At 36.3% G+C, this 23,555-nt stretch overlaps 4 protein-coding genes across 14 annotated transcripts; 2 read left to right on the forward strand and 2 right to left on the reverse strand.

The window, feature by feature from the left end:
• Positions 1–392: 392 nt before the first annotated feature.
• LOC144476934 (putative fatty acyl-CoA reductase CG5065) lies at positions 393–7,746 on the forward strand. Its single transcript, XM_078194267.1, has 9 exons — positions 393–818; positions 3,155–3,394; positions 5,659–5,822; positions 5,903–6,038; positions 6,205–6,404; positions 6,488–6,740; positions 6,838–7,028; positions 7,093–7,350; positions 7,435–7,746. The coding sequence occupies exons 2-9, from the start codon at positions 3,158–3,160 to the stop codon at positions 7,568–7,570; spliced, it is 1,575 nt and encodes a 524-aa protein (XP_078050393.1). The 5' UTR covers positions 393–818; positions 3,155–3,157; the 3' UTR covers positions 7,571–7,746.
• Positions 7,747–7,821: 75 nt separating this feature from the next.
• Rps3a (ribosomal protein S3A) lies at positions 7,822–9,847 on the reverse strand. The gene is made up of 5 exons (XM_078194284.1): positions 9,688–9,847; positions 9,096–9,199; positions 8,530–8,852; positions 8,119–8,280; positions 7,822–8,030 (listed from the first exon to the last, which is right to left on the reverse strand). The coding sequence occupies exons 1-5, from the start codon at positions 9,747–9,749 to the stop codon at positions 7,878–7,880; spliced, it is 804 nt and encodes a 267-aa protein (XP_078050410.1). The 5' UTR covers positions 9,750–9,847; the 3' UTR covers positions 7,822–7,877.
• A 667-nt stretch (positions 9,848–10,514) lies between these two features.
• On the forward strand, positions 10,515–15,267 carry LOC144476936 (transmembrane protein 185A). Its single transcript, XM_078194269.1, has 6 exons — positions 10,515–10,803; positions 11,483–11,828; positions 12,158–12,457; positions 12,535–12,658; positions 12,741–12,965; positions 13,076–15,267. The coding sequence occupies exons 1-5, from the start codon at positions 10,766–10,768 to the stop codon at positions 12,950–12,952; spliced, it is 1,020 nt and encodes a 339-aa protein (XP_078050395.1). The 5' UTR covers positions 10,515–10,765; the 3' UTR covers positions 12,953–12,965; positions 13,076–15,267.
• Positions 15,268–15,468: 201 nt separating this feature from the next.
• On the reverse strand, positions 15,469–22,668 carry LOC144476938 (F-box/LRR-repeat protein 3). Of its 11 annotated transcripts, none has more exons than XM_078194273.1 (9): positions 22,514–22,653; positions 22,342–22,422; positions 22,057–22,146; positions 20,720–20,916; positions 19,343–19,423; positions 17,407–17,596; positions 17,102–17,321; positions 16,481–16,726; positions 15,476–16,352 (listed from the first exon to the last, which is right to left on the reverse strand). In XM_078194273.1, the coding sequence occupies exons 6-9, from the start codon at positions 17,594–17,596 to the stop codon at positions 16,181–16,183; spliced, it is 828 nt and encodes a 275-aa protein (XP_078050399.1). In that variant the 5' UTR covers positions 19,343–19,423; positions 20,720–20,916; positions 22,057–22,146; positions 22,342–22,422; positions 22,514–22,653; the 3' UTR covers positions 15,476–16,180. The 11 variants fall into 11 exon arrangements, with proteins under 11 accessions (XP_078050396.1, XP_078050409.1, XP_078050399.1 ...); XM_078194272.1 differs by having other exon boundaries at positions 22,322–22,422; XM_078194271.1 differs by lacking the exon at positions 22,057–22,146.
• Between the last annotated feature and the right edge of the window lie 887 nt (positions 22,669–23,555).

The raw sequence follows: 23,555 nt of genomic DNA on the forward strand, positions 1-23,555 counted from the left end.
GGAGTCTAAAAACATTATGCAAAATTTTTATTTAATGCTATCGTTACCAAAGGGTTTGAAAAACATTTTCTGTCGACTCATTTGCTGGCGTCGTTTTTTGTCGCATTATTAATAAAGACAAATCGTTTAGACAGATTTCTACGAAGTTGTAGCGCTTTGAGGGGCGTTCGAACGTTTAATTTAATGAATCACACCGCGGAAAAGGTCACGTATACGCAAAGGACGAAGTGGAGTAAGTCGGCATCGCAATTCTTACATAATTTGCATAAAGTACGATAGCTATTTCGCGTAATGTACCATTGCTTCACTGTACCCCGGCATAACATGAACCGCGCATGAACAGGTGGGGGGTTAAAGTTGGGCTAGAAGAAACGATTACTATCCTGCATCGGGCGACGATGAGCGTCTACCAGGGAAATATTGGGCCATAGTAATGGTTTCTCAGTCTGCAACAGGCTCGCTGGCAGAGTAAGAACGATCATCGGCTCTAGCTGGTCAGCATATCCAACAGTCGCGCTTTCGTTTCATTCGCCGATCGTTCATAGTGATACGCGGATTCGGATAAAACGCGAAGTGAAGCACACCTCTTCTGCATTTCGTCAATGTTTACGTGGCTGTCAACTTTATTTTAAATTCTTCTGGGCCCAGCCGTACCTGCGGCATCTCGTCCTCCGTCGAACGCGTTTTATCAGTCGATTTCAGTGCATCCCGACGGTCGTGATATTCCAATCGTTTTCACAGTTTCCGAAAATCTCGTTTAAACAGTTTTCGGTATTTCCGCAAAAGTTGCCTGACGTATTCGTGCCTCCTCATTCATCGTAAGTAGCAACAAGATTCACCTATGCGTGCGACTGAAAAATATTAATATCCATTAATTTTTATTATAAGAACAATTTAAAAATTCTATGCTATTTTTCTATGCCATTTAGACCGCGAATTTTATGTAATTATTTATGACAGACATTGATCTGTAAACTACAGAGTTGACACTGGAAGGATTTGATAATACTGTTGGATTATTTCTGACGTTTTAGAACTAATTAACAAGAAACATTTTTAGTAAATCCCTTCGATATTTTCTTTGCATAATGTAATATTATGTTTCATTTTAAAGCAATTAAATAAGCAATGCTTTTCCTTGTGATCGGTGCAACGAACTTTTTAATTTGCACAGATATCCGTAGTCTAGTCACGCTTAATGGACTTTCGTTTATTATGTCGGCTTAAACTATGTTGTAACCATGAAACACATATTATGCACGGGACGGTGAACGTGGTAATCTGATGGTTTGGTAAGAACATTATAACGATCGAACGTTGTTTGCGAAGGATCAACAACGTGAATGAGAAAAAAACGAACGCGGAATTGTTATTCCTCATTCAGTCGTATTTAATTCCAAAGATTGCTCGGCACGCGAGCATACTAATTTATTGAACCGTGCGAGCGGTCACCGGTTCTTCGACGGCCGATTTCGTAGAATGGATTGTGAGCTACTCGAAAACACGGGCACCGAACTTTCTCAACTGAGCAACAGTCGAACGTAATAGTAACCGCGGCTATAGGATATGTAACGGGATGATTCAACGTTTGCAATCCGCCGTTTTTAACACCGCATGTGTTACTAACAATTGTACCGGTGCAATTTCCGCGAATCCTTGCCACTGAGAATGTAATCGGATTACTTAATACGAATCGTTCAAACACGAATGTCATTATCGTGCGGCGCGAATCGAGTGCCAAAGACACGGTGAGATATTTAAAAGTAATTTATCGTCATAATTAGTAATTAATAGACCGCTGACTCTATGTTTTTCTAACAAATGCGGATAGATAAAATAAATTTAATATAAATAATAATATATATATATACTAAAATAAATATAATATATTATAACATTCGTCCGTATTTTTTACGTAGACCAAACAATTGTCAAATATCGAGTACGAAGTACGAAAGGTAGGGTAGCAAAGATCATGAACGTATTTATGCAAATGAAAAATATTAGCATTCGCGACAGAAGCAAAGCTGAATGGGGAAAGCTGTTTGACTGCGAGCCTCGATTGCAAAGATCCTTTTGAAATTTGTTAAGTTACATATGGTTTCGTCGTTCCTGTTCCTTTGTTCGACGCGCAGTCGCGGTCTTTCGGCGATGTGTCGGAAAATCCTTTGCGAAATATTTGCTTGGTCCGTAATATTTGTTCCTGCAAAAGCAAATTCCACTCTGTAGAAAAGAAATAGCTGTGTGGTTGTTTCTTTAAACGTTATAGTCACGTATCATTACTGACAAAGCATTTCAATGAACTTTTCGAGCCGAGTGCATTTTAAATACAGGTGAACGAGATTTAATCGATTTGTATTGTTTTCTCACGAAATATTAATGTTCATAATATATAGTAATAAATATAAATATATTTATAATATATAACAATGAATATAAATATATTTATAATAAACATTGTTATCTACAATTTCTTTTATTAGATACTAATTAATCTTCTTACTTGATAACTTTAGCTAGGAAAAACAGAATCAACATCGGTAAACATAAATCTGTCATGTCTTAAGCAGTTATCCTTGAAATGCAGATTGCAAGTTCTTCATCAAAGAAAAAAGACGGAAGAGACTTTTTACGTATTGAGCATCTTAGTTTCTTGTCCTGTTGCTTGTTAGATCACCGAAAAGACCGTCCCGTTTTTCACGTAGCGAATAGAAAGCCAACCAAAACAAACGAATGGTATACAACTATGATAAATAACCACATAAATAACTACAAAACAATCTAACTTATAACTATATCTACAACTATGTAAATAAATAACTACTGTTGCGTGAATATGTAACTACGCGTTGCGTAAACATACAAAAACAATTAATTGATGGACGTATTTACACTTGCCGCGGCAACCGTCGTGTACTTTGGATGGGCAAATGATAAATGCATATGTGCTAACTAATAGTATGACTACGTAGAATGTATATAAAGTATTGTTCAATCGTTTCGGCGATGTTTCCACTGACGCGGTTCGTTACACTAATTATACATATGTAAATATTTAACAAATGCGAACGTCCTCAAAAAATCTGTCCCGTGGAAAACGTGTTCTCAAAACGCAGTTACAAAAATTCACAAAATTTGTTTCGTGTATTTTCAGAAAATGGTATCACAGACCGCAGCGGAGGAGAAAAAAGTGGAGGAGGAGATCCCCGATAGGATCGCGGAAGTTTTCAAAGATCAAAATATTTTGATCACCGGTGGTACCGGTTTCTTGGGCAAGGTCATCGTCGAGAAGTTCCTCAGATGTATGCCCTCCGTCAAACAGATTTATCTGCTCGTGCGGCCGAAAAAGGGGAAGGACCCGAGGCATCGTTTGGAAGAGATGTTCAGCTCGCCGGTAAATCATGCGGATTCAGCATCTGGATATCATTGAAAGAAATTTAATCGATGAGAATCGAATGAACGAAAACTGATCGGAGCCGAGTTTCGCATACTTTTACGTCCTGTCTCGTGCGCGACAGACATTACGCAAACTGACTGTGCGAAAAGAAAAAAAAAACGCAACCGCGTTCCTAGATTTCGAGCCAACGAGATCCTTGAACAAACCTTTCGCCAATTAAATAAAATTAGTCCGAACGAAGTTTAGAGTTTCGAATAGGTGTGCAATTTTCTATGAAGTAAACATCTTTAATGAAAGACACGTTTACGTTCAACTTAAACAAGTTTCTTGAATCGAGTAGAATTTCAAAGTGGAAAGGAACATCTTATTCACTTTCGATTTGCGTCTATTACACTATAAAATAAAATTGATCAAATAATCATTTTATTTTTATTATGCATACATGGTATTAACTGTATTAATTAATGCTTAGAATTGAGATTGCAATCGGAAACTTTAGTCGTCAAAATAATATATTGTTTCCGTATTTCGACATATCGTATACAATATGGTTTCACAAAGTTGTATAGAAATAGAAATCAGGTTTTTCAGGCTAGACTACCTTCGTTGTTAAAGGTACACTAGAAAGTGCAAGACTGCTCAATTTTATTAAGATCCGCAAATCGCACAATGAAGAAGTAAGAGTTCAGATACCAGTTGATTTTCCAATTCGAATTGAACTAAATCGAATACTCCAACTTTTTCCTATTTTAAAAAGCGACGCAGCCAATTTTGGCGATTAAATAATAAGTATGTTTTCTATTTGCAAAACCTAGGCACTTTACGTAAGACGCCCGTAAGGAAGTCGCGTGCGAAATGAAATTAACGATCACATGTAAGCACATTGCAGTGTTCCATTTTCTGCATCATTTTGAAGAGCAAAAACGCGTGAAACTGAGTCAAGGTCTCCTACTAGTAGAGGACGAGACACGACGGTGCTATCATTATTATCAAGACTGGAATTTGTCTAGTACTGCTCGGTGAAAGTTGGCTCGCGTGTTATGTTATATTTCTCTGTCCTAGGCAACAGCCAGATTCCACTGTAACGCGATTACAGTACACCTGGTCAGGCTATTGTATAGGACGTTTCATAATTCTGTCATATTTATAGCAGCGAAATCGGTCACAATGTTACGATCAGGCGAATATACAATCCGCGTATTTAATAGCTTCGAGAAGCCGCCAGAATGTCTCTGGTTAGCCAAGATGCTCGCTCAACTCGCATTTCATAATTTCAATTTAATACGAATTAATGGCGCGTTAGGACACCATTCGCTTAGAGGAAGAGATCGCCTGCATCGAACCGCTTCTGTATAGCCCTGCGTTATATTGATCTTGCGATGTTTTGTTTCTTCGTCGCTTGAATTTTGGATTAGCCGAATAGTCCGGGAACTGCGTATACAGAAATGTCGAAACACCTAATGCACGGTGCAAATCTCTCCCCGAGAGGAGGTCAAATTGCATCATGTGAAAGAAAGTTGAGTCGGTTCACATGTTCGCGTTCTACAGTCGTTTAACGGTCACAGTTTTCCCTGTAAAATGGAAATTCGGCAGATAAACGATCAACTCAAAGATTTGGATAAATGATTTGCAACCCTCAGAACGTAACTGAAATCAAATGTTACAATCTTACCAATGTTACAACATACACTCTGTATATCTTGAATTTCTCATTGAACGACTTTATTGACGTGCACGCAAAAATCCTTGTCATAGAGTAATGTAACAGAACACCGTTCCAAGTGGAACATGTAATACTGATTGACTTACTTAGCAAAACCTTGAATGTAAAAAGTATCTGTGACATTTTAGTTTTCCAAGGCGTGACTTAGACAAGTTAAGTAACATAAACAGACGTATAGTACTTAATTATTCATGACAGAATAGTTATTGTACTTGATTTGCGAACGTAAAAACTGTAATAATCAGATCGGTAATTATTTTAAAAAGCAACGTCATCTAATATTTGACACAAATTCATTTGAAAGGGAGAAACGTTTAGTTTCCTTCCCAACTAGTGTCACGTTGCTCTAATTGAGTCCTTGAATGTCATTGCTTCAATCCAAGTATCGTCTATTTGTAATCAACAATTCGTTTCATGTGCATACAAACAAACTATGACGAATGTTGAGACCAATAAAAAAAAAGAAAGTTAATGTCATGTAAAGACATCATGTTTGCTTTAAATATAGTTGGGGTGTGTTAATGCTTACTTGTTACAGCTCTTTGACAAAGTGAAACAGGAAAGGGGATTAGCGGAACTTCATAAGGCTGTGTCAGTTGTAAATGGAGATGTATCATTGCTTGGTCTTGGACTCTCTGCAGAAGACAAAAAGATGCTTTGTGAGAACATTAACATTGTGTATCACGGTGCCGCCACAGTAAGGTATACTGTAGCACAAAATAAAATGAATATAGAACTTCGACGGTGAACTACATTTAATCGTAACTGTACAATAATATTAGATTCGATGAGCTGCTGAAAAAGGCAGTACTGTTGAACACTCGTGGCACGAAGGAAACGCTACAACTTGCTAAGGAGATGAAGCACTTGAAGCTGTTTGCTCACATTAGCACCGCGTATTGCCATTTAGAAGAAAAGGTATAACATGTTCTGTTAAAACTAGCGGAAAATTTGTTAAAAATTGTGTTAGTCTTGATTTTTAAAAGACTAACCATTTCTATTTGGTTTGCATTTGTTTCCGAAAACCAAAATTATTTATATGCCCGCCTATTGGAATATGTTATCAGTTCCTGTTTGGCTTTAGGTCTTGGGAGAAAAACCTTACCCTCCGCCAGCGGATCCTCACAAAGTTATCAAGTGTGTTGAGTGGATGGAAGACGATGTCATTGAAGCAATGACTGACAAAATTTTAGGAGGACTTCCTAACACATATGCCTTCACGAAAGCCTTATCAGAAGGGCTCGTTGAAGAGGCCATGTCGCATATTCCAGCCATTATATTAAGGTAAAAACATATGAATAATCCCTGCAGAAACATAAAATAGGTATCTTAAAGTATATAATGTTTAATCACATATTTAATCATAGGCCAAGTATAGTAATACCTATTTGGAAGGAACCAGTGCCAGGATGGACGGACAATATCAATGGACCGACAGGACTATTAATTGGAGCTGGAAAAGGTGTTATACGGACAATGTACTGTAACGAAAATAGTTATGCGGATTATCTACCGGTAGATATCGCTGTTAACGCTATACTGGCTTCTTCATGGAATTTCATTTATTTCAAAGATCATGATAGAAGAGTTTTCAACCTAACTAGCAGTAGTGAATTCAAAGTACGTTGTTATCTAAAATAACACAGCTTTGTTCGAAGCTTATACTATACACATGAATGTTGGCCAGTATTAAAAATAATATTAATACAATTTTTAGGTATCGTGGGCAGAGATTATTGCACGGGGTCGAAAAATAACCGAAAGAGTTCCTCTAAATGGTGTTGTTTGGTACCCGGGTGGCAGTATGAAAAAATCAAGGCTCCTGCACAACATTTGCGTGTTACTTTTCCATATGATACCAGCTTATCTCATAGATACACTTATTTTCCTTGCAGGGTACAAACCAATGTAAGTATAACAAGAATATCAATAACTTAACTTAAGTACACTGGATAACTATTATTGTGTACAGTATGTGTCGTGTGCAACGTCGTATACAAAAAGGATTCGAAGTGTTTGAGTACTATGCTAATCATCAATGGGATTTTGATAATTCAAACCTGTTTGAAATCAGAGATCGATTGAATCAAACAGAGAATAAAATTTATCAGCTACATGGGGATGATATGGATATTGATAAATATTTCGAGGCTTGTATAAGAGCTGCAAGAGTTTTCATTTTAAATGAACCACCAGAGACACTACCAGCTGCTCGAAGACATTTAAGAATGTAAGACTTTCGATTTTACGAATTTCAATTATATATTTTATATGTTGAAGCTAGTCCTGAAAACAATTTATCTTGAAATTGCAGCATGTACTGGGTTGATGTACTCACAAAGGTAACTTTCTTTGTCTTCCTGATATACTTATTTGCATGCTGGAGTGAAAGCTTTAAAGCACTCTTGATAGGATGCTGGACAATTATGAAACAGGCAGTGTCAAATTAGACAACACATTACTTAGTTTGTAAAACTTCTAGTACCTTCACATTGTAATATAACAAAATAAAATTACGATTGTATTTTTTAATAATTATCATAACCTGTTTGCATTCACAGTGTTAACGATAAGGTGTATAATATCAAAATATTTTCGATAATAAATATTTACTGTTACATTGAAATTCATTTTAATCGTTTCATGACCTTTTTTTCTATTCTAATACGCTGTAGGTAGAAGATAGAAAGAACGGCAACAATTTCTGCACTGAACGTGACTTTTATTTATATCAAATATCGAAAGAGAATTACTCCCTTAAACAGATTCCTGTACAGGCGGTTCATAGCCTTCTGGTCTGTCGACCTTTGAGCCACTTTCGCCTACTTCCTCGGTCTTGCTACCTGCGCTGTCTCCATGAAGTTCCAATAGCTTACTCAGTTCGAAACGTGGTTTCTTCAATACTTTCACCTGTCAAAGGATGCAATTATTATTATAGACACTGTTATTAAAGCTATAATTATGACATTGTACAAGTTAAGGATATGCACAAACATACTTTGCGAATATAAACATCATGAAGTGGGTAAATTCCTTGTGAAGCCTTCTCAATGTCTTTGGCAGTAGCATCTGGTAGAAGTTTACTGACAACACCTTTCAAATCACTCTTTGTAACATCATTAGTGATCGTGTCTACCATCTTTTGCCTAATTTTTTTAACCTAAACATAAAAACACGAATACAGATAACTAATTTCGTTATCATAAATATAAATATTATATAATTATTATATAAATTAAGTTAGTGTTGCAATCTTCGAATATCATTACTTCTTGTACCAGAGGTAATGTGGTAAGCAAGTGCACAATTACTATCGCAATATCTTGTAGCATGAAAGCAATGTTACACTCTCACGAACTATAGATTTGCCAGTGTCCAAAAATATAATTAAACAAGCCAAATTACACACCTGTGCATGTTGAGCATAGCATGTCTTCCTTGTGCTCAACTGATCTTTGTTGGTGAAACCAATACAGAAAACTCTAAGAAGATAACCATCGGTAGTTTTTACATCAACATTAGCTTCGATCAGAGTTTGCCATTTCTTAACCATAGATCTCAATTTGTCGGTGGTCAAGTCCATACCATGGAAATTGGTCAACACATTACGATGTTGAACATCTTCTGCGATCAATCTGAATTTACGGAAAGATCTCTCCGCGTCCCCGTCATTTTGCAAGTCAGCCAAAGAGACCTCGAATACTCTGTATTTCAGACCTTCGGACGCAATCTCTGTACAACGCAAAACAAATTTCATTAATAAAAAAAAAAATAATTCGAGAACAGGGAAAAGTATACAGTTATGAAAATTTGTAGCAGCATCTTTATATTGCTTTAAACTTTATATCACTTTAAAGCGATACTATAGTTTAGAGTCTGCATTTTCTTTTGCAACAGGGAACGCCAAAAAAAGTGATGGAGGCACTTTTATGGAACTAGAGTTGCATATAAATCTCAGTTTCCGAAATGTCTTACTTGTTCCTTGGGTCCTGTTAACCAATGTTTTTCCAACATGACGGTTGGTGAACATAGACGGTGCCTTAACATCATACCAATCCTTACGGGTGAAGGGATCAACGCTACAAGGAAAAACACGATTAGGTTATGTTACTCTTTAAGTTTGGAACAGCGAATTATAAAAATTATATTAAAAGAAACAGAATAACTTAATTTACGTATAAATTCCTAGCTACCTATTGCATGTTTTACACGTGTTATACTAAATAGTTCATTCAATATCAATACGTTGAATCGGATGAACATCAACGTGGTGTTCACATTAACTATCTATGTAAGTAACGAAAATGTACAGCAAAAAAGGTTACTTTAAATATGCAATTACTTTTTAAGAAAAGTAATACAAGTCGTTACTAGCGTATCTTCACTCAAATTAAACAAATTTGTTAAAGACAAAGTGCGAATCATAGAGTGTGTTCTAAACATTCAAATGTCAGGTGTACGAAATCTGTTTTAATTTAAAGCATCTTGCTAGGTGGTTCGCGTAATATTAACTTATTATCAGTTCGAGGGTTTAAAGCTCAAAAGAAACGTATTATAATTCACTTACATCTTCTTCTTGACTCCCTTTTTGCCTCCTTTCGACAGTCCCTTATTTTTACCCACCGCCATGATTGAAGCTACAGACGGAAAGAGGCACGATCATACTCTACCGGAAACTAGCAGAGCGATCTACGCGTTGTCGGTACTCACGTAAAGCGCTGATTGGCTGATTGGACTTCTACCTGCCGTTCATATTTTTAGCAATTGTTTTTCAAAAGTAGCCAACTTGTTCAATTTTGTTTGATAATTGAAACCTACAAATTGCAATCAAAATTCACGCAATTATTTTCCCTATTTCCTTTACACTAAACACATAAGATACGTATAAAAAAGGTGTCACACAAAAATTGTTTATACGGATGCAAATAACTTCAATATTAAAATTCTAATGCACCATTCTGCTCAATAATAATCTTAGCAAGACTTTGTAATTATCAGAATGTAATAAAATTATTCTTTCTAATATTTAATTATTATTTGTTTTCAATGTAAATACATGTACAATGTATGCAGCATTACATATTTATTGTAACAACAATGGTGTACATCGTAATAAAAAAGTACACCAATGTGATTCAATGAATGTCGAAGATTTTGAAACGTTAACAAAATAATCAATCTGCTGGTGAAGATTTTCTTTTTTACTTACAAAATTGTTCCCAACCAAATGCTTTTCAGATCTGCATCGGATCGTAATTATCTCCGATCTGTTATCGTTTTAAATTGCGTAAAACATGTAAAAATCGTGTACGTAACGAATCACGTTATGCGTTGCATTTTGCATGTGCATTTCAAATAAGTACGAAGTTCTCCGCTAACGTTTAAGTTAGTTGTAACTTGACGTATCGAGTGTCGACAGCTGCTGGCCTTCGGCTGCTTTCAGTGCAATTCGAATTTTCGCGTGCGAAACGGTGGGATTTACTTTTTTTTTCTTTTCGTCCTGCAAATGCAGTGCTCGCCGTTCGTGTTCTTCCGCGATAAAATCAGCGGTAAATGAAACGATTTTCGTTGGGATGCGTTTATACGCGACGGTCATCGCGAAGATTTACGTCGAGTAGTTGGCCTACAAAACGTTTCTGATAATCATGAATCTGCAAACACTCTTTCAAGACTTCAATCCAAGGTAAAACCTCGCGCGTGAATTACATGGATTTTCCGCAAAGCTATAGGATTAACAACGAATCTAATGCTCGATGTGAAAATCTTTCGTATATACATATAGAGATGTAATGTAAAATGCGGCATGCGAGACAAATGAAAAGAATGTAAAACAAGGAACGTTACTGTGCATTTATAGAAAACATTTATCGTTAACTGTGCGACGAGACTTCCTTTTTTTGTTATAAATTATAGCGTTTGTTGGTGATTTGATGAATATTTTAAATCTGTCTATAATCGCATCACAATATTTCTTAATAGTTTAATTTTAGTACAGGTTGTACTTTATAAATAGGTCAGATGCCTAATTTAAACAAATGCCTGTCTTTCTTTATTCAGTAAATTTTATCATTGTTACACGGTTCTTGACCTTAGTCGCGAATCACCAAAAATACTTCATTGTTTTGAACATTTTATACATTGAAAGTACACACGTTGTGCAATCTGTGTTAAGTAATTGAATTGGCAATTTTTGTAGATACCGATATCAATGTAGAGTTCTTTGTGTTTTATTCGCTCTTGTCTTTTAAGATGTCATAAACACATGCTTCGAGAACTAAATGGTTTTTAAGTCAACAAGAGTAAACATAACAATCATTTCACAAAATATTTGCGAATTAATTTTGTTCTATTTTTTATTGTAGCAAATTTTTAGTGCATTGCTGTTTGATGATATTTACATCGCTGTTTGCCCTTCGACTGGATGGTTTTATAGAATGGAATTATTGGTGTGTCTTTACGCCAATATGGTTTTGGAAGAGTATGGTAATTTTGGGTGCTACTGTTGGAAGTTATGTTTGGTGGAGACACCCGCATGCAAGACTGGAAGGAGATGCCTATGTACATTACAAGGCAATGTTAATTACTTTGGCATTACACTTGATCCTGTTAATGTTTGAATTGTTAGTATGTGATAAATTAGAATCTGAGAGGCACCTTTGGATACTTGTATTTATACCACTTATCTTCATTTCTATAGTATCAATAGCAGTAAGTATACTGAATTAAATATACGCAGCACTGGCTAGAAGTATGAAATAAGTATTTACAATTACACAATTTGTATAGTGTTGGTTTTAATTGTGTGTGTGTACTTTTTATCTTTTATATTTGTTTCTACTTATAGTCTTAGACATATTCTATAATAATATTATGATGAATGTTGTGATAAGGTAGTTACTAGGTCATTGTAATTGTTAATGTAAACAGAGTTGATTAGTTACATATTTCATACTTTTAATCAGTGATATATATATATATATAAATATCTAGAAATCGTACATTAATTCTCAACAAATATAAATATGTTGTATTTGCAGGTATGTATTTGGGCTGCAAAACATGATCGGTCATTTGAACTTGAACTGTTTTGTGCAGTTAATGTGCTGCAGTTTATTTTCTTGGCATTAAGGCTAGATGGTTTTATAACATGGAGTTGGGAAGTAGTATTCGTGCCTGTTTGGACACTTTTAAGCTTGTCCTTAGTAGCTGTGCTATATGCGATAGTATTCGCAGCCGTTTTATTAAGAGCACCACAGGTTACTGCCAGACAGAGGCGAACATCGCTAAATTCTGCATTGGCATACACATTTCTTGTGGTTCCAATCTCTGTGTTCCAAGTAAGAAGAATGATTATTTTGTTAAAATGATGATGAATAATAAAATTCCACTGACATTGGATTTTGTTCTATTGCAGGTGTTATTAGCAAACAAATTAGATGAAGATATTTCATTAAATTATACTACAGTAGCTATGCCGCTTTTAATATCTCATATAACACTTATTTTTATGTCTTTTGATGCAAAAGGTGGAAACAGATGTAAGAAAGGAGCAATTTCATTTCATTTAAAATATGAAATAATAGTAATTAGCAAATAATCAGTCAACTTATTTAATTTCAGGGTGGTTTGGTATTAGGAAAGATTTTTGTCATTTTTTATTAGGATTGTGTCCATTACTTCAAGAATATGGTAATATTTCATACCAGCCAAGAAGTGATCAGGATCAACCACCATCTGAACCGATGGTTTCAGATAAACATGAAAAACATATTAAGAAAATCGACCTAACAAAACCTGTTGTACCTATAATTTCAATTGATATGCCTGATTGATTATTTTATATAGGTTCGTATAAATTACTATTATATTTTCACATATTTGTGGTTTGGTCATAGTCACGATTTAGTGTAATTGATAATTGTTTTATCAAATTAATAATGAGAACTATCTTGCAGGGTTGATTGGAGTATTTGAAATATTTGTACCGATATGACTGGTTAATACCAAGAGCCATATCTTAACAAATAACAGACAGGTGCATAAATATAATAGTGAAATCTATTATAAAGAAAAGGGAAACTATTATTTTCAGCACGACAACGTCGTAATGAAAATCTTGTTATTGTTAAACTCATTGTGCGCCAAGGCAATCAGAAATATCCATTAAAATATTATCCTATTTTGTTCCTGGGGCTGAAGCCTTTCGCAGTAACTTGTAAAGATTAAAGATTTTGATAGGGGGAACTCTACAAAATTTTGTATGATTAAATAATTAAGGTGACCTGTAAGGAACAAAAATTTTATTATCGATGCTAGATTAACGGCCCCTCGAGCAAATTTAGCAGTCGCGATGCTCAAAATGAAAATCATTATGTCTCTTAAAGCTGCATCAATTTTTTATGTATATTCGAATACTTATACGTATGTAGATGGGGATTCTGCAACATGGGGACTTGTTCAAACCTGTGCTACATCAATTTTTAATTTAAACGAAACGTCGTCGGATAATGTGAAACTGATAGTGAAACAGGACAAGTTTCGATAAGTCCACTTACTGCAGGATATTGGTGTAGAATAAGTAATCGACCCGTCCATTTGTTTCATTGATCCTTCGTAACGATATAAGATAATTGTCGACCTATTTTATTATGCCTGTTAATAGTGGAATTACGTAATGATAGTATTAATATTACTTTGCCAAAAGTAGTAGTTACAAAGAATGGCGAACATGCCTAAGCTGGTGCTAAAAATTAACAATACTTTAGACATGTTTTACACGCGATTTAAGACCTGTGTTTAAAATTTCGTTTAATTCTTAATAGACCCGTGATCTGTATAAAGCTTCATTTATAATTACTTTAAACCAATTTACGATGTAAATAGCTCACCAGATTACAGAACTAAGTAATGTTGTACAGGCCACATTTATAAAAAATTGTTGTGTACATAGTTAAGTCTCGGATAACAAATGATTATCTAATCTTTAGTTGATTTAAAATTAATAAGTATTGCGTCATATATATATATAAAGATTAACTAATAATATAGGTCACACGAATACTGCGTACAATATATACATGTAATATAATCAGACATTATATTTACAATTAATCAGTTCGGCTTCCCTTATTTCTAGAACGAAATTAAAATACGAACTCCAGTATTGAACGAGACTTAACTGTATGATGCATATTACAAAATAGAAGGGAATAATTGTAATTAATGAGCGAAGGAATCGTAAATGGGGTACGATATTCAAATTATATGTTATATAGGTCAGTTCTCCTTTTGTGAAAATATTTCACGTATATTCGAACCCTTTTTTAAATAATTTTTAATTTACTACGTATATTTATGTATGTGTTCATGACAAGTAAGTTGACAACACATAATTAGAAACAAGAGCCATATATTTATATTAGAATAATTTTTGTACGTGTTCCTAAAGTGTTTGCAATATTTTTTATTAAAATATTCATATATTGATATTAGTGAATGGTCATTTTGATGTGTGCGTCAAGCATATTCAAAGGGCTCTGTTACCTTTAAGTGACAAATTTAGATTTAAATTCTTTTGTATGTTTACAACTCGTGAGTTGCTTAAAAATACCAATGAATAATTAGTGCATTTCCTAATTAATAATATGACAAGTACGCGTTGTTGTTATATACCAAATAATTTAAATTTTATCATATTTTATTGAATTAATCAAGTCTTTCGACAAGCAGAGAAACAACACCGTGTTCGGAGATTGAAATGATTCGGAATTAACGTAATATCGTATGTATACGTTTATGTTGTGCGCGTCGTTTTATACTGAAATTTTATTGTAATCGTGGAGACTCTCATTTATTAGAATCTGATAAAATAAGTATGCATACGTATAAAGAGTTTCGAATAAACCTACGAGAGGCAATGGACAGGTACAATGCACCGTGTTAAGGTGTTTCAATCTTCGAACATGTTCATGAAACTACGGAAATATTTGTTCAATAAGTTGTGCGTTACGTATGTATTTTATAATTAAAATTTGTAGGACACAAAAAAAAATAATCCAAGATTTTCGATCGTACTAACATGGTCTGTCGTGTATGAAGCGTAAATTGTTCAAGTATTAGGTTTGTAATCGGCCTTAACGAGACAAGAGATCGGATATATTGGCTAGGAGACAAGACTGAGCACTTTGCATCTTTAGAATAACATCGACGAGATGTAAAAAGAAAAAAAATATTCGCGTGACTTTCAAGAAGAGACGTTTAAAGATAAGAGCATTAATTGTTAACGTTAATAGATACCATTAATTATTAAGTATATCCAATCATTTATTGTGTTACGATGTAGAAATAATGTACATAGTCTGTTGTATTACAATAACATTATAGACTATATTATTAATTATTGTATATTATACATATCTACCATGAGCGACGATTGATAAATAAGTAGTGGTATTATTTTATTTTATATACACCACTCGCAAAAAAGGTACCATTATAATCTAATAAAGTTTATATTTTTTGGTATTAACAGACACGAGCAATTTTTACAATAAGTGGCTTTTTTCGTTCTTTTTCATTAAGTCGTGTAAAACTAATAACATACTTCGTACTAGTTCGAATAATTAACGTAATGATATAAATTAATGATGACAATAACAAAATTATGGTTACATTTTTACCATAAAATATACATATTTACCATAAAAATGATTGATCCGATTATAAACTTGTAGTTTGTAATCAGAGTATGGAATACTTTTACCCTAAAACGTTCATGCACTACAATTTTGGATTTTATGACGGTGATTTTGAACAACAGGGTAGTTTTTTTTTTTTTAATAAATATTAACATTATGAAACGTGCAACACATATACGATTCTTACATGACGATCTAAAATCATATTTTTCTGACCTCTGTGCAATTGATTCGTGTAAAAAAAATGGAAGATGAATGATCGTACAATCTAATTATCACTTACGCGCATTTCTGGTGAATGCGCAACACTATTGTCTGCCATTAGTGTGCCGTAAAAATTAATCTAATTACCACTAAAAACTTTCAGCACAACGGTATGTATTCAGGTACCCATGTACGACCAAGGAGCTGCGAAATCTTTTTCGATAACTCCGTCACGTCCAGTTCGGAGTCTTCTACCAGCGATGTCTCCCAAACGTATAGTATTCGTAGTCGTTTCGCGCAAACTGTGACGAATTCCAACAAACCTGAGCAACTACGGTCAACAAAAACGAAAATTATCAATCGGTGGTGTATTTTAAAGTTCATCTTTCGTAATGCAACAATTAAATACAGATGATTTTTTTTGCAAATAATCATCGACCGTTAGTGCACTGTACATACGTAATTTCACAATCGCCCAAACCGACAGCGCTTAGGCATGGGCATCCTTCGGCGATAGACAGCAGTGCTCGATCAAGTGTGTCCGGTCCATAAGCAGCGATAACTAACTCGACCAGCCGAGGATATACGCAACCAATGCGTAGCAACGTTGCCTCAGATGGCGCCTCCCCGAAGTACAAGTGTGTTATAGGAACGCAGGGAGCAAGGAGCACACTCTGATCATCATCGTTCGTCATGTACGACGATCTGAAATTGTTTCAAGAAAAAAAAAGATGTTATCGTGGTCTCGCATAAATACAAGATACTACACAAGAGTACTATTAATTTCTTTCGAATCTCGTAAAAACAAGTTGCAATGTCATTCATCATTCTTAATTACTCATTGTAATTGAGCTTCCTGGTAAGTGATATCGGATCAAATTGTAAACGATAACGAATAGAATAAAAATAGAATAAATAACGCTATTTTCCCATTTTCCCAACTTGGTAAAAAGATGTACTATCCACAGTAGACGTTATTACTCAGTCCATTATTATCGAAAGAAATTGCTGACGTTAGATGCTTCTCTCTAAAGGCTGAATATTTATTAAATATTATTCTTTAGAAGAAAGTGCACTCACAGCACTAGGTTTATGTTCGGCAGTTGACTTGAAAATGTACACCAAGCAGTATCGCTGACACGTGGAAGCGGCTTTATCTCCTGATGCACTTCCAATCGTAAAGTCTCCAATTGCATATGCTTCTCAGAGCTTAGTGCCAGTAACAATTCGTCGCTGAGCAACGAATAGGAGAGACATAATTCTCGCAAGTATCGGCAATAATTAACCAACGCCTGGATCCCTGTAACGCAAATACGTAATTAAACCATCACTGATCGCAATGCAATTAATATTGAAAGTAATTATTATACAGTGAAAGACAGTACCTTCAGGTAACAATCGCGGATATCCTTTTATTCGAAGAAGTTGCAGCGTCTTCGAAGCATCTTCGTCTTTTCCGGATCGATCCTTCCTTTGCTCAATCCCGTCCTCGCTTGATATCTTCATTATGGTCTTGAATTTATCATTGTCGATCTCCAAAAAACCGGGCTTCGCCGTACTCATGAGTGCCAGCATCTAACATCAAAAGAAAAATTTTACATTTTAGTGGAAGATTACTTCGACGAACATCATCGATATATTGCTCTTAAATACCGGCGAATAGAGTGAGTATTTGCCACCCCTGATATAATTATCTTAACACTAAAACTATCGAACTCTAAATCGTAGCTAGAACGCGTCGTTCTCTAACGACGAAAAGACTCGGGTTAACATTAAACATTATATCGCAGAAAATTCATCGATGGACCTCGGTTTCGATGGGACTAAGCAAAACGTGACCGATATATGGCAAACGTGACATGGGTGCAGTAGTGGTTGTATATGTTACAGCATTGCTAGTTGAGTTTCTTCTTGGCAACGCGTGTCCCGAGTTAAGTGGACGTGTCCGTATAAGTATATGTAAGCAAGAAGACAAAACACGTTGCTTGCCACGTGTATCGTTTTCGTCGCCGCTGAACTTGATATCCTTGCCTTTGATTGACTTTTGGTTTCATTTAAGAAGTCGTGCCGTATTACCATGTATTACGTAGTTTGAATGTTAAAAGAACAATTCAGTTTAAAAGTAATTTCGTTTTCTCAACAAAAAATAAGACGGCGAGTGTTTGATATATAATCGTTATCTATACATTTTATCAATAGACCACTCTGTTTTTACAAATATTGGAATCAAACGTCTTTCGAAAAACGAAACTACTTTCCGTACAACTAAATAAGTTCGTATAAACCGGTTATCCAAGAGTTTCAACCACTGAACCAGGACGAGAAGCAGCTCAATGAATTATTCAACCAAGAGTTCGTTCATCCCCCACCGGGTTCCGACATAATCGTCGGTATCACAATGTTGCTGTCACCTGTCGTCCCTCTACATCTACACAGTCGAGCCACATCGCGAGTTCTTTGGATCCCGCGGGCCGAATAGAGAGATGTAGCTTGGTTCGCGGAGCGAGTGCACGAAATCGCAGTCACCGCGATGAACCCTTGTGGAAGCCACGAAATCACGCGTCGAGATTATCGCGAACCTTAGACAATTTCTGTCCAGGCAACGAGTACAGCAGGCAGCCTCGGTGGGCTCTGCGCGACTGGTCTCTCTCCGATGGTCGGGCACGCGAAAGGAACGGGTGATACCGGTACAAATGGTGTTTAGGAAAGAGAGAGAGTAGTCTATAGTCGTGCATGCTATTGCAGCGAAACCGTTGGCTGCTTGCTACGGCCTTCGCGAAGGAGGTGCAGAGAAAAAGCGAAAGGACGACTGGAAAGGCATGTGTAATCGTTGTGCAATACGGCAGCATTGATCGGATATGGGGACCACGGTGGGCCCGCGGCTGTTCTCGACGACTGGGCCATGCACGTGCTGGGTACACGAGACGTCCTGCGAACCAGTCCGTCCTCCTTCTCGCCTGATTCAATGTGTACTACTCCTGATATTCAATTTTCGATCTGGCCTGAAAGTTCGAGGCGTTACAATGTATTTTATTTCCTTGTGCATCACAGCCAAGACACGGTTATTAAATACCACCTCCGGTAAAAAGTATTCGAACAGCTTTCAACTGGGTCGCTTGTTTTAAAACTCTCCGGGTTATAATGTTCGGAGATCTTAGTATTTTGTAATCGAAGCACGAAGTAGATTTTTCTTTAGTAATGCGTTTTTTACGATCACATCGTTTTTTTCGTAACGACACTTAAAGATCTTTAATGCTAATGAATTCGGCGATGAAAGAAATGGCGGAGGCACGTATAACTTTATATTATTTGAAAGAAAACCTTGTATGTCCGGTACTAGACGAAGTTCCCCTAAGTTGTCGTTTTTATCCAATTATCCAATTTATCGGCAGAAAACCGCCGCTGAAACGATAAAAATCATTTGTAAAGCTTATATGACGACGGTGCGCGAAATGAGTTAATGAATTGATTGGCCGGACAAATAAAAGATCTTCTTTGTAGAGTGGTAACGTAAGCGTTGTCTAATCAAGATTTAAGCGTGGCGTCGGCGAGCGCGAAATTTTCCATGTTTAATATGAAGAGAATTCTATGAAATGGAAATACTCCGAATGTTAAAATAGATTCCAGCGAAAATAATGAAATACCATAGCAACTGATTCATGGACCACCCTATGCATTCGATATCACGCTGTGCACGCACCCTTAACGAGAAGCGTGCAAATATGCTCCGAGCTACGCGAGACTGGTAAAAGGATTGCCGGGTTGCAGAAAGCGGTCACGGACTGAGCAAACGTTCCTGAAGCACGCCAGACTATCCACGTGCTTATGGTCACGCCGATCACGTGGACTCCATTTAGAAGAGTCTGAAATTCCCGTGTTGTGTAACTTCCTTACATACTGCTACGTTTCGCATTCTTTCTATATATTTTTGTCTCGAATTTATACAATCACTAGTGTAATATGTTTTTACACTAAACCGCGGATTTAACGTGTTCCAAATATTGCGTAAAATATCAGTCTGTCTCGAAACTCTTAATAAAGAGACACATTCCATCGTGATTTACCGAGTCACCCCTTACAATGGTCGCGTCAAGCCGGAATAGGCTAATGATACAACGGATGCCATTATAAAATGAAACCGAAGACGTCGCCGAACGGTATAGCTTAATAAACGTCGCATTGGTGAAATACTGTAAATAGCTGGACTATCCGTCGTCAGAAGATACGGGCGATTATTAAATTATTTAATAATCCGTCCGCTGGATTAAAAAAATGTCTGTAATCTCTAAAAGCGGGTCACGGACTTGCGGAGACCGTTTGCCAGTTCCCAGTAGACCATTCACGTGTTCTCTGCTGCGACTCACGTGTATCACGAAGAGAAAGGGAACTGATAAATAACTACCCAATTAAACATCACCTGCCAAACACGCTCGCAAGCTTCAGTTTTAAAGAACTCAAAAATATTTGAGTTGTACTGGAAACTGTACTTTCAAAGTAAAAGATTTTACACCATAACATTGGTCTCTCATACTCGCAATGAAAATTTCAAAGAACATTTGCTAAGTGTGAGTAGAAGTGTTGCCTTTCAAATAGAAATAAAGTTCTATACCATTCTTATAAATGCTCGAGGTCTGGATAAAATTATGAGACGATGCAATATAATTATTCTGAGCAAGGTACGTGACAAGCGATAATTACCTATTACCCTGGCTGAGATTGAATCTTCCGTTCCTCCAAAACGGTAATCAGTGTGTAATCGTATGCCGCACGACACAGACGAACAGGATGCTCGAAAGTAGTAGGTAGAGGAAAATCGTGTTTATTGGAAGCGAAACCCATTTACTTTCGCAATGGCTGGTCACTAGCATCAGATTCGGATGCGCCTCGAGCTATACCTATAAAACAAACGGGCCTAATGTTATCACGCTATGATTAAACCGCGCCGATGATGTCATATCGATAACGTTATCCAATGAATTATAATTTTTCTCTGGTATTCTATTATTTCATAAAAATTTTACAGATTTCTCTGACCGCGAAATTTAGCTTTAAGATCCTTTTAAATCACCGGAAAAATTTACTAAAAATACGTTTATGTCTTTTACATTGAGTAATGAAACAATTACTCTATGTTCATTATCAATCCATGGGAATCTCTTATTAATTGTCGCAACACGTAATACGTAAGTGTGCTCGACTCTCAAGTCATGACACTTGCTCCTTGTCGCTATTGATTATGGATTTGTATTTTAACTGTCTTTATCGCGAGTTGCAATTCGTAATAGGTAATGAACTGGACAAAGCGTTATTATTTTCGGACCGATATGTTCGAGTGTCGATTCACCAGAATAATAAAAATGTTTTACCAATACGTTGATTGGCCAGTTATCCTATGCACACACACACACACACACACAAACAATTCTATTACTTTTTGCACACGCCTCTGGTATTACCATACGAAAAAACGGTCAGTGGTAAGAATATTTTCGCTGCTGGTCCCTACAAACCGGTCTCGACCAAGTACTACTGGCCTTACCGTTTTCCTTCTGCCGCTCACAACGCCGTCGCACGCTATTAACAGCTGATACACGTGTTTCCGCGCTCACGTGCGCCTCGGCTATTGCTACCTGTATGCGTTATATAGATACTTCACGCACGACTATCCTATATATCTTCGACGCGACATGCGTCATCGTTGTCGTAAGACGTTCTCTCCGCTACCCATTCCGCGAAAAATGTCGAGACCACGGATTTCTCACCTATCATGCGTGAATGACTCATTTAGTTAACGAAAAATGCAATTGTACAATAAACCGCGTGAAACTAGAGCCAAATCATAATGTCCGATGGAACTCCTCGCTCGATATTCTGCGAATGACGCGCAATGCATACGGCTCTCGCTCTCGAAACATCTGTCTTTCTTCTAATCTTCAATATGGACGATGATCGAATATGGGATACATATACTTCGACTTCATTCTTAGGAGGAGCGTTACGTAAAATTGAAAACCACGTCGTTCCAGGTCATTTACCTTGTTCAAGCCGATTAGTAAGATTTCGTTAAGATCGTATGACTCGGTAAGGTTTCCTTCTCGTGTCTTCTATCTTCGAAGCTCGCATCGCTTTTTATTTATATAATCGGAATGACAACGAGCCCTCGACGAATTCGTTTAGAAGAAAAAAAAAAGAAAGAAAAGAAATCAGTGACGGAAGTCTCATTAAAATATATTAATGTATAAGTCGAATGTTTATTCATAAGACGATAAAGAAACGAAACAATAAAGAAAACATTCATACCACTCTACGAATGTATTTACCCCGTACGCCGTCACGTTGATCGTTGTTCGCTGATTTCAAGCTCGAGGCGCAGTTGTGCGATTCATGGAAAAATGATAATACTGGACGACGATATCGCAGATTATTTGAAAGAAAGAAAATAAGAAAAGTTAGTGCTGGAGTAAAGGAAGTGCGGAGAGAAGCGGTTTTCACCTGTATGTTATGTGCGGTACGTGACACGATGGACTAGCATTGAAGTGACGTCTCCGAGCGATTGAGACCGACTGGAAATGCGTTGGGGCTGATTGTCAGAAGCGTCTGGTAGCGTTCGGGAGCGGTACAATTTGAAACATCTCCGCAATCGATATTTATATAAGACTCCGTTAATGCGATGACGAAATATTTCAGCATGAAAAATTGATTATGCACACGCGCGAACGACGCAGTTTCTGGAAACAGGTGGAAGAATAAAATGTAATAGAAAACACGGCTCTTACAGATGCCTAGCATCAAAAGAACGCTACAGATGAAACGATGATTTTGTACAGCTGAATCTATGATAGGACATTGATTATTAACAATATAATTCTTTAAATATGTCGGGAACGCAACATTGCGTTGTACGGTGCTGTAACGGTTATGTTTATGTTCGAATCTATCGAATGACATTCGATCAACGATCTCAGATCGATGCGTTCGATCTATCGAATATTACGAAACGTTCGAATTCCTAGAATATTTCAAATTTTGTGGTCAGTAATAGCAAACGATGATCTATTTCATTAAAAATTCTATTCTCCGACTATTGAAAGAATTAATACCAGAACATTATATACAAATTGCATAAAAGCAGAGTCAAAGCAGAAGTAGTTTTTTTACATTACCGGCTGTATAAACTCGACTTCCACTTTATCGCGGACAGATGTAGTTCACTAATTAACTGTTCCATTTAAGTAGAGGCCGCTATCGATCACAGCACTGTTTTGTACAGTCGGTATTTCAGAATTTTATAAAAATATTCAAACGAATATTTCATGCATATTCAACTAATTATCTTCAAAAGGGAACCTGTTTTGTAATAATTCTAAACCGTAAGAGATATTTACAGGTTTTGGCTCGGCAATATACATATTTTATGTAAAAAGCAGGTTCAAAAAGAACAATGACAATAGGAGGGAAATTTGAATACAAAATATAATGTTCAGGTCAAGACTGTATATTGCACTGGTCGTCGTAAATCCTTGGGTCAATGTTC

This window comes from Augochlora pura, chromosome 11 (assembly GCF_028453695.1).
Source record: "Augochlora pura isolate Apur16 chromosome 11, APUR_v2.2.1, whole genome shotgun sequence".
NCBI lineage: Eukaryota > Metazoa > Arthropoda > Insecta > Hymenoptera > Halictidae > Augochlora > Augochlora pura.